Source organism: Haplochromis burtoni, unplaced genomic scaffold (genome assembly GCF_018398535.1).
Source record: "Haplochromis burtoni strain Fernald_Lab_line unplaced genomic scaffold, NCSU_Asbu1 Contig_4, whole genome shotgun sequence".
In the NCBI taxonomy this organism is placed as follows: domain Eukaryota; kingdom Metazoa; phylum Chordata; class Actinopteri; order Cichliformes; family Cichlidae; genus Haplochromis; species Haplochromis burtoni.
In genome coordinates, this window is record NW_024582365.1 from 5,566,614 (window position 1) to 5,577,254 (window position 10,641).

The window sequence follows — 10,641 nt, forward strand, 5'->3', positions numbered from 1 at the left end:
TGTGTGTGTGTGTGTGTGTGTGTGTGTGTGTGTGTGTGTGTGTGTGTGTGTGTGTGTGTTTGTTCATTTTCTTTCATCTCAGGCTTATCTGACCTTAAAGAAACTCAAAGATGTGATGAATGGCAGTGGGAGGGCCAGCTGAGCAGTAATGTAGAAGTGAAGGCTTGTGTTACTGCGTGTTGATCAGCCTGTAATAATATCTAATTACAGATCAGAACAGTTAGAGAAGAGAAGGGTTCGACTGAAGGCTGTACGTAGCCCTGACAGGTCAGTCCCGCAGTCTGTGAGTAATGTATGCAGATGACACACAGAGATTAAACAGGCAGAACAGGTACGTTTTATTCAGGTCAGACTAATTCTCATTACTTATTTGGTCGTAATGGTAGTCACAGATTACCGAATTGCTCAACTGGCAGGAGAGGACTCATTAACCTTGCTTAACTGCAGAGTGAAAGAAGAACACAGAGCATATCTGTGACAGGTAAACACCAAACTCAACCACGGGTAGGATACAGGTAATCAACTGATTAACACAATGTTGTGACTCAAATGTTCAGCTTTTGTTGAGCTTGTGTCAAAAATGACATTTGTTTCCACTGGTTGAGGGTTGTTGTGTTATATTGTGATACATGTTAAATGAAATCTCTCTGACGCATCATCAGCAACAAAGAAATAATCACAATAAAGTCCACAAAGGTTTTTATATCAGAAACTATTGACTGTCTTTTTATTCATTCACTTTCATTTCATTTAGCTTTCTTCTCCAGTGAGTTTTCATCCTTGCTTTAATGTTTTGAAGTTTCAGTGTTCGTTTTTTATCATAATGTAATACTGAAGAATGTAACACTGTGTAAAAGCTTGAATCACTGTCCTTAAACACATTGAGAAAATTGGGCCAAAAAACCATCTACAGCAGATGAACTGTAGATGCAGATGACACAGGACCAGGGAGATGCTTCTGGACCTTCAAATGATTGTTAGCAATATGTACGGAGGAGATCAGGAGAGCAGGGTAACAGTAAATATCTATAGCAGACGTGAACACTTCATTTTACCAAGTGCGTCACATGAGAAACTGTACTTTTGCACTGGTGCAGCCCTCCACAACAGTCCCAGTTTCTCATGGTGCCCCTTGGTAAAATTAATTGTCATCCTGGTTTACAGCCACCCATAAAGCACATCGTTGGCTCTGTCATGGTTTTCAGGTTTCAGAGATCTTGTGAAAATTGGTGGAACGATAAACATGGAAAAGTCAGAAGACGTCAGATTTTGTTCGACCATGCAGTCCCATCTTGACCTGCATATAACTGAAGCAGTGTGGGATCATCCCAACAGAGAACAACACAAAAATCCAGTCAACATCCGAAGAAGAGCTCTGAATGTCCTTCACGAAGCCTGGAGAACTATTCCTGAATACTACTTTGAATACTAAGAAATTACAACAAAGCTGGCCTACTACAGTTCAGGCTGTGTTAGAAAATAAAGATTTTTATGACATAAGTTGACCTTCAATCTTGTTAGAACTGTATAAACTTGGTTTTTCCTTCTTCATTAAATTCCCAAATTCCTAGAAAAATATAAACAATCAAGGGGTGGCTCAAGACTTTTGCACAGCACTGTATTTCAGTGGCAGTGTTTAAAGTTACACATTATAACACATCACTTCTTAAAAGCAACGGACTCACATTCATACTGGCACCTTCAGATGACAACCATCTTTCCTATACAGTCTGTGGATAGTTCTTGATATTTAAGTTTATGTTTTACCACTTGAAGCATATTTCTGATTTGTCTGAGCTGATCATTTTTAAAATCTTCATCTAACAGCTTCCAGTGGGTCGCATTTTCATGAGGGTGGCATTCATATGTTGCACAAAAATGCTTTAAAGTTGCTTCATTCGAAGTTAGCTTTGGCTGCCCTCTGCTGGTACTACATGTGCAATCAAAGTTAATTATACCCTAAAACTCTCATGTCAGCTATCTAGACCAGGGGTCAGCAACCTTTAACACCGAAAGAGCCATTTGGACCTGGTTTCCACGCAAAAGAAAACACTGGGAGCCGCAAATACTTTTTGACATCTAAAATGAAGATAACACTGTATATATTGTTTTTTTTACCTTTATGCCTTGTGTGAACAACTAAGGTGTGTTGCTTATGAAATCCTTGAAGTGCTACAGAGAAAATTACATTTTATTTATGTAATTAACACATTTTGAATTCTTAAAGAAATATAACAAAAGGAAAGACGCCCAGCTGAACTAAAATGATCCATGTAGCAAACAAAAACTGTTGAGAGCCGCCAGCCTTATATCGCCTTTGGGCTTTTGGAGCCTTGACCTGACTTTTAAAAAATAATTGGAAAAAAAAGCACTATGCTGCTAAAAAATGAAAAATAGATATTTGCAAAATTCTGCCTAAATATGTATTTTACCTGGTTAATGTGTGTAGCGGGGTGTGGTCTGCAGCGCCGCTGCAGGGGAGGCGGACGCACCTGAGCGGACCCGCAATCACGCCTCGCCGCCTTTACGTCTGTGCTGTTGTGTTGGTATGCGTAAGGCTGTGAGCTGAAAAGCAACAGCCTGCTGTATGTGTCAGCAACCGTGTGTGAAAAGTGGTCAATAAAGACATGCTGAAAAGCGTGTTCATGCAAACATCGTCGGGTCTGCCGTGATATGTTTACAATTGGACTTCTGCTCCTGAACCTCTGCGCACAGCGTCTGCAAATCGGGGCTGTACAAAGTCACTTTCATCTTTACGCAGGACTTTAAGCTGTCATCTGTGAGGCGTGAGCGGCGTTTGTTTTTAGCATAGTACACGGTGGAGAATAGCTGCTGACATCATGTGGATCCGAAGATCCATAATTGGCCTACCTGGGGTTGAAAGTCTCGATAGATGCACGGCGTTTCGGCGGGTATACCGGCTTCCACGAGTGTGACGCTTATTTTGAGCGATGAAAAAAATAATAGAATATAATTTTATTTTTTCAATATCACAATAATCTTCCAATTTAGAACTACAAGTTAAAAAAAGAACATAACATAAATAAAATACACTTCAGCTAAATACTTCTAATTTATTTTCCAAAACCACGCGGAGCCGCAGGACTAAAGAGTCGCATGCGGCTCTGGAGCCGCAGGTTGCCGACCCCTGATCTAGACATTGGAGACTATCACTTCACATTACATTTGCTTTACAACATTAAACTCCGAGGATACAAACAGACGATTAGTAAACTACATTTCAGATTAGTGTTAGACAAATATGAAGGTGGTGGACGAATCATACTGCAGAACTCATACTGTCATAACATACTACACCAATTATGTTTTCAATGGCACTGAGATAAAACAACTGAATACCTTAAAAAAATGGTATTGCATTGTTAGATGAAACACAAACAATGTGCCGAATGATAGCAGTAGATATGCTTTCTGTAAAGTACTTTAAAAAAAAATACAAAAAGCATTAAAAACTTTGCTAGAAAATCCAGTTAAAAAAGCCAAAACAAACCATGTTTTGATATCATAGTTATAAAAACTCACGTTAAAATACAAAATGTCAAAAATGTTTTCTTTAAATGTCTGTGTTTCAACAAAAATTACTCAAAAAGAAGACACAGTCATCTGTTTGGAACTAGTTTAGGTGCAGATTAATATGCATTTGGTGCACTGCTGAATATATCCATCAGAAGGAAGCTGTGCATTCGACTGACTGAGAATAAAACCAGTGTGTGTGCTCACCACAATAAAAGACTGTGTCAGGTTGCGTTTATAACAGTATTTGTCAAACAGCAACGGAGCTCGGTGGCACACAGAGGAATAATGGATCAAACAGATTAGGTTTTAGCTAAACAGTTCATTGATTATCTTTTCATGTACTTTCTTTGCAGCTAGATTGATTGAAGTGTCGCCTTTCTTGTCCTTCTGATGTTTCATCCACAGCTTGACAGCCTTACAAGACCGTCGTCATACCCCTAAAAAGTCCTTGTAATAAGACAGATGTGTGAATGCTAATGAGACAAGTCCCTTAAAGTTATTAGCAGCCGAGTCTGCAGTTTGATCCTGAATCCGTTTGATGCGCAGTGTCGGTTCTCTGATGAAAAAAAGGCCATCTATCCCCAGTGTGGCGTTACTATGGTGAGCGGCTCCCGGTTGTGTCCGTTGATGATCGGCCAGGGATTGAAGTAGGGGAAAACAGGCTCTTTGAATTTTGCATCATTGAATGTGAAGAGGTGGCTCATGTCTCCAGCATCATAAAACGACACTAGGCCACGACCGTAGTCCAGGTATATCCCCACTCTCTTCGGAGGTTTGGAGGGATATAATAAGTTCTCCTCTATGTCAGTGCAAGCTTCATACTCGCTGGTGCCGTTTCCGCTGTCCCTCAGCACCAGCGTCCAGAAACCATCATCCGGGCAAAGGCTGATCTCATCTTTCCTGTTGACGGAAGCTGTGGCCACACCCAGTCCCCACGCCGTCTTAGAGCCTACCTCGACCTCCCAGTAGTGTCTGCCTGAAGAGAAGGCTTCAGAGCCCAGGACAATGTTGTAGCGGGTGAAGCGCTCGGGGTTGTTGGGCAGGTTCGCTTGTAGTTTTCCTACCTGGACGCTGGTGCGACACGGGGAAACCCACAGACAAGGGTAGGCTGTGTCTGGGTCAAGGGTCACAGGTGTCACAGCTGGGAGGACATGAAAAACAGAGACAAACCAATGAAGGTGAAACATGTTTACAAGAACTGACACCACCCGAACTCCTCTGGAGTGACCTTCAGCAAGATACTGAATGCCAGCCTGCGCAATTAGTGTAAGACGAGCATCAGCTACATGGACGCAAATTAAATATAAATAACGTGGCTCCGATGTATCCAGAGATTAAATAAATTTCTGGAGAGCAGCCTGGTTTTACAGCAGTGATGTTTGAGGTCATCACAGACCCAAAGTAAGCATGTGTACGCTCGACTAACAAAGAGGTTAAGTTCAGAGAACAAATGGAGTCACGCTTGAAACTCACTGCCAGTCAGAGCAGGCTGAAACGAGACTGAACAATGAGTTGAATCACAAATAAGTCTTTTCTAGACGCAGCCAAATCTTTTTAAAGGAGTATTCCAACAAATTTTGATGTCACACCACTGTTTGTCATAAAAAGCATTAGTGAGTCTGTGAAATCAGTTGTATAAGGCCTTCTGTTGCTCTGCGGGGGCTTTGAAGTTGGATTTGTTGTATTGGGGCCTGTGGTTTTGGTTTTTGAAGGATACTAGAGGCTACAAGCGCTGCGTCAGTGTTTTTTCCAGACTAGGCAGTTAATGACTAATGAGCACTATTGTTCTCTTGACCTTGGTTTGCATGACGTGTGTTATCTTTATACCTGGCTGAAGAATTGAGCTCATTTTCCTCCAAATCCTGTACTGGAGAGGTCCCAGAAAGTCTCCAGATTGCAGGTCCACAGCCATCTCTGCAGGGCGCTCAAACAAGCTCTCTGCCCTGAGAGGGAGAGGGAAAGAGAGTCGTTTTAAAGATTATGAAACATCCAAAACTATATGCTTGTGAACTTGTGTTTTATAGCATATTCGAAGTATTTAAGTAAGTACAAGTAACCTTCATTTAAGAAGAAACTAACGAAACCTTTACTCTCCACATTTAAAATGAAATTTGCTGGAACAATCACAACCTCTCATTCTGTTCGAAAACAACTCAAAACGGACGTGATTGCCTTGTGACTTTTGGACAAAAGTCATGATGAGATAAATGAGAAGATGGCCTAGATATTTGATTAGCTCTGACAGAACTTCTTGGATAAGATTACAGTAGTACTCACCCTCCAATAAAATCTTTGATCCCCTGAAACAGATAAAAACAGGCCTGTGATTACAAACATGGGACTTTCATTCATTCTTTATTCAGTATTCTTTTATATGTGCTCCAATTATTAGCAAAGTATACTGAAAGATAATGAGAAATATGTGGCTCGTCCATAAATCCTTCTCCTCTGCTCCGTCTCTTCTTCTCTCACCTTGAGTTGCTCAGGATTTTCTTCTTCTCTAAGTTTGAGCCGAAGTTTATCGCCTGTAATCTCCAGTTGGCTGATCTGCTCCGTGGACTGAGTGAGCGCCTCCTCCAGCTGCTGAAGCTTCTCCTCCTTCTGCTTCTGCAGTTTTTCCTTTATGCGCTCCTCCTCCTCAACGAGGAACTCCCTCATACGGCCAAACTCTGCAGAGACCAGCTCCTCCAAATCTCCCGCTCGCTCCTGAAATGCAGCGAGGAATTTGGTCACAAAGAGCAAGAACTTTGCCAGTCAGTAGGTAAAGCACAGCTGATTTGTACAACTTTTTTTCTTTTTTAACCTCCTCTAACCTGGCGTCCACATATGTGGACATCCAATTTTGGGTTGTCTAGACCACAATACTACATTTTGCTCTACAAGGGCCTGATGTCTCTTACGAGGACATTATACTGCCACTGTTTTATTGAAATTTAAAACAAATGTCCCCACATGTGGATCTCTGGCCCTTGTAGAGCAAAATCAGATAAAAAGATAACTCTTTGTTTTTTAATCATGTCCTCCAAATAGCAAAAAGAAATTAAAAATGCATGCCATGAAAGAGTTCGGGTCTTAGGAGGTTAAAGCAATAGCACGACTCAAAAATGCCCCTTAAAGCTGACAGAAACCAAGTCTGTCTTCAAAATGCTTAACTGCTTTAGAGTTTGTATGATAACGATCTCTGAGTCTTTTTAAGCTCTTCCTGGGGTGGAAAAATACCGAGCTATGCTGTGACAAACGGTGGGGTTCAGTTTTATTTTGTCACATTTGAAATTTGTTACATACCGTTGTTTTAATAGGGTTTTATTATTAGAGAGTTATTATTATTTAACAAGTATATTATTATTTTTTTAACTGTTGCGTGTCAGTGAAAATGAGGACACATTTAATTCTCATTGACTGCAATGGTGTGACACTAAAACCGGAAGTGTCCTATTTTACTGTTATTACTGAATAAAAATACAGGGTTTTTTTTCTTCTCTGGAAATATGACTACAATCTTATGTTCAACAGATTAAATCAACAACTTTAAACTGTGACCATTCAGACCAGAAGTGGTTCATTAAATAGGAAAAATCAGTATTTGTTATGAGGAGACGATACATTTTATGTCATATGTGGCACAAACTATTATATCTGAGATATAAAAGTTTTTGCTAGCTAGCTAGCAGCTAGCTAGATAGCTAGATAGCTAGATAGAGGTATGTCTGTATTTTTAACACAGAGAAGAAAAATTGACAAACTTCCTCTGCTCAACCACATCCTGTCATACTGACAGAGAAAGGGAGAAGTGAAGAAAAAAAATCTGTGAATCTGCATGTAAACTGGGTCAAACAGACAGACAGGAAAATACACCCGCTGACACATTTAAACACACAGATAGGAAAGGAAACGGTCTGTGATAACCTGGAGCAGAGCTAGACGAAGTTATCTGCCACGGCAGAAATGCTCCAGTGCATTCTCTAACACTACCCTCATATGTGTGTTTAACGCACACACAGCGAGCGTTTCAGTGAACTTCTTCCTGTGCCTGTCGAAACTCTATCAGCTGAGTTCCCTCGCAAGCTGTGTGACATGAAGCAGTTAGGGCACATGCACAGCCTGTGAAAGAAGAGCGCATGACGAAGATAAACACAAAATGATGTGTATGAATGTTCATGAACCTCCCTTTTTAGTCCAGGATGAGCTCCTGATAATCATCACGTCGAAATAAAAGATGAGTAAGAACATGGTGTGTCAGCACCAGTCATTAGTACCACCAGTCATCCCTCTGTCTTGACAGGTAAAGGTGGAGGAATGCGTCAGAATGTTGCCTGGCCGCTAGAATTTCTGGTTATATTTAGAGGACAAACACACTGGAGTGTTTTTCTTTCACAGTGCTTCACAAAGAAACAGCCAGCACACACAGAGACGTGATACCTTAATGAGGAGGATCTTTTCATTGGTCTGTTTTTGGAAGAGTGTGGCCTCCTGTGTCTGCACCTGAACCCTCTCCAGAACCACAGACAGCTTACCCTGCAGGACAAACAGATAATCACATAAAAACGTTTGTTGAGAAGAGGTTATATAAACCAGATTACGCTTCAATCAACAGTTAATTTGATTTGTGCGTCAGTCCGAACAACGTCCCGTCTTTAATGGGAGTCATACATCCGCCAATCCTCAACTGAGCGCCCTGACCCCAAAAATCTAACAAAGCTGGAATTTAGCACTGCTTAAACATGTTAAGACACACAGAGAGGCCTCTCAGAGCGGGTCTCCAAACAACATGATGAAGGTCAGCTGCCAGGTTTGAAAGGTAGTAAAGCTCACACAGGCCTGCTGAATTCCTGTAATGCACAAAAATACCCAAAGGCTCCTGGGGCAGACAGGGAGTGTGCTCTTTAAAGCACAACTGCTACATCTATGAAAAGCCTGCTTGCTACATTAGAGCAGTTGAGTTTTTTAGTAAAAAAGTAGTTTTGACTTGACTTATAGGAATACTTGTGAAACTTACAGTACTGTAGTACAATAAGAGGAGTGTCCAATAAGCATTGTAAAGTATGGCACTCCTTGAAACTCTGATTGCTTGTTTTATCTAGAAGCTCCAGCTGTTACACTATAGAGCAAAAAAAAATACAGTAGAAAAATAAATCAAAATTTGGTGATTATGTTGGTCAAATCTCAATACCATGTCTGTATATGCCTGATTTAAGTTTTTGGAAGACCGGGAGCCTTAAAAACGAGCCAATAACAAAACAGTACCCTGTAGCTTTCAAAAGCCTCTGTAATGGGGATGACATTGTGGTTCTTGTGGTCTCGAGACATCCCGCACACTAGGCAGATGGGAAGCTGGTCATCCTCACAGTAGAGCTTCAGCTTCTCCTCGTGCTCCTCGCACATATCCAAACCCATTCCCAGGCGTGGCCAGTGCCCGATGGACGAGGCCACGCTGCTCATGCTGGAACCCCGCTCGCGGTCCTCGGGCATCTCCAGCGTACCTTCGTGGTCCCACACGCACATCCCCGCGGCCGCGTCCATGGCGCGGGCTCTGCGCACGCTATCCACGACGTTGCACAGGAGCGAGTTGGGTCGCAGTTTCCGGGCGCACGACTTTCTACACTTCGGGCAACTCGAGAGTTCGTCCGCCTTAGCTTCCCAGCACTGGATGATGCACACCTGGCAGAAGTGGTGCCCGCACTCAAGGATCACGGGATCACGGAAGAGTTCCAAACACACCGGGCAGGTGAGCTCCGACTGTAGCTCTTCAAGCGCGCTGGCCTCCGCCATCATCTACTGCGCTCATACTTCTCAGAAGACACGTCTGTGGGAAACACTGTGAACACTGGGGAAAGAAGACTAAACTGCTCTTCCGTTCACATTCAGAGAGGGAGTGGTCTGACGCTGACAGCAGTACGACTTTTTTCACGGAAGCGACCAAAGGCGTGTAGAAACACGCTCGGTTGGGCGTGATGAAGGGCTCCTTTAAAGGGCGCAGTGTGTTTATGATTGCCCTGAGCGAAAGAGGGTTTCTTAGAAGGAAGAGAACAGTAACAAGAAAGGTCACGTTATTGCTGCGAGGAAATATACGCGGAATTTTTAAAAGGGGGTTGTACCAATTGTCTTACTTGTTGGTTTATAAGTTTTTAAATTATTAAACACTTACAGGAAATAAATCAGAAACGTGTGAGCGGAAACGTCTGTGTAGTAGGGTAAACGACACAAACAAAAAAGTGATTTCCCGTATTTTCCAAAAAACGATTGCCCGTATATAAACAGCTCTGAATAAGTTGTTGGCCTATAAACTCATACAAACATATGGCAAACCTATCTCTTTTTGAGCATATCAAGTCATTTTGAGACAGAAACATAATTCCTGTCAAAAAGTAAAATCTGCAATTAGTGTTTGCCATAGTTGCTTTTATTTATCCTTTATTTATTCAGCGAAAAAGTTTTATTGACATTAAAAATGTAGGTTTTTTTAAAAGATCTTGCCAAGAAGGAAGCATAAATTGCAACAATTATGACATCATAGCTCTATAAAGATGTTTTAAGTGGCCAAAAGGGGCTGGATTCATTACAATGTAGCTACAATAACGCAGAAATACTTTTACTAATTTCTATATTTTATGTATAATCTCTTCTTAAATCCTATTGATCACAGTCTATTTACAAATATAAGTAAAGACATTAAACATGGAAACATACAGAAACATTAGAAATCAGATGATCGCTTTTTGGAACAACACCCATCTCAGACAGAATCAAAAGCATTTAAAGGCTTTTGAAGATTGAAACTAAGTTTTGAAGCGTTGAAATGCATTTGAGTTTCCTTCTTCACACATACATCACAGGTTTTACCCTACATGTTTTCACAGTGACGGTGTAATCAAGTCCCATTCATGGCATTTATGGATTTGACTGCATTACACTGTAGAGGCGCAGCTACTTAATATAGACAGCACTGAATAAATGTGTGTTAATACTCATGTAAGAGAGCATTAGCGTACACGTATAAGGGCTCTTTAATTTGGCCTTTAATTGGGATTTAAATTAAACTTGTCTCCCCAGGTTATCCCCAAGAACACACACACACACACACACACACACACACACACACACACA

At 41.3% G+C, this 10,641-nt stretch overlaps 1 protein-coding gene across 1 annotated transcript; it reads right to left on the reverse strand.

Moving 5' to 3' along the window:
• Positions 1 to 3,054: 3,054 nt before the first annotated feature.
• Positions 3,055 to 9,639, reverse strand: LOC102297633 (zinc-binding protein A33). The gene is made up of 6 exons (XM_005913454.3): positions 8,782 to 9,639; positions 7,957 to 8,052; positions 6,010 to 6,243; positions 5,815 to 5,837; positions 5,365 to 5,480; positions 3,055 to 4,678 (listed from the first exon to the last, which is right to left on the reverse strand). Exons 1-6 carry the CDS (start codon positions 9,307 to 9,309, stop codon positions 4,113 to 4,115), a joined length of 1,563 nt encoding a protein of 520 aa, XP_005913516.1. The 5' UTR covers positions 9,310 to 9,639; the 3' UTR covers positions 3,055 to 4,112.
• Positions 9,640 to 10,641: the final 1,002 nt, after the last annotated feature.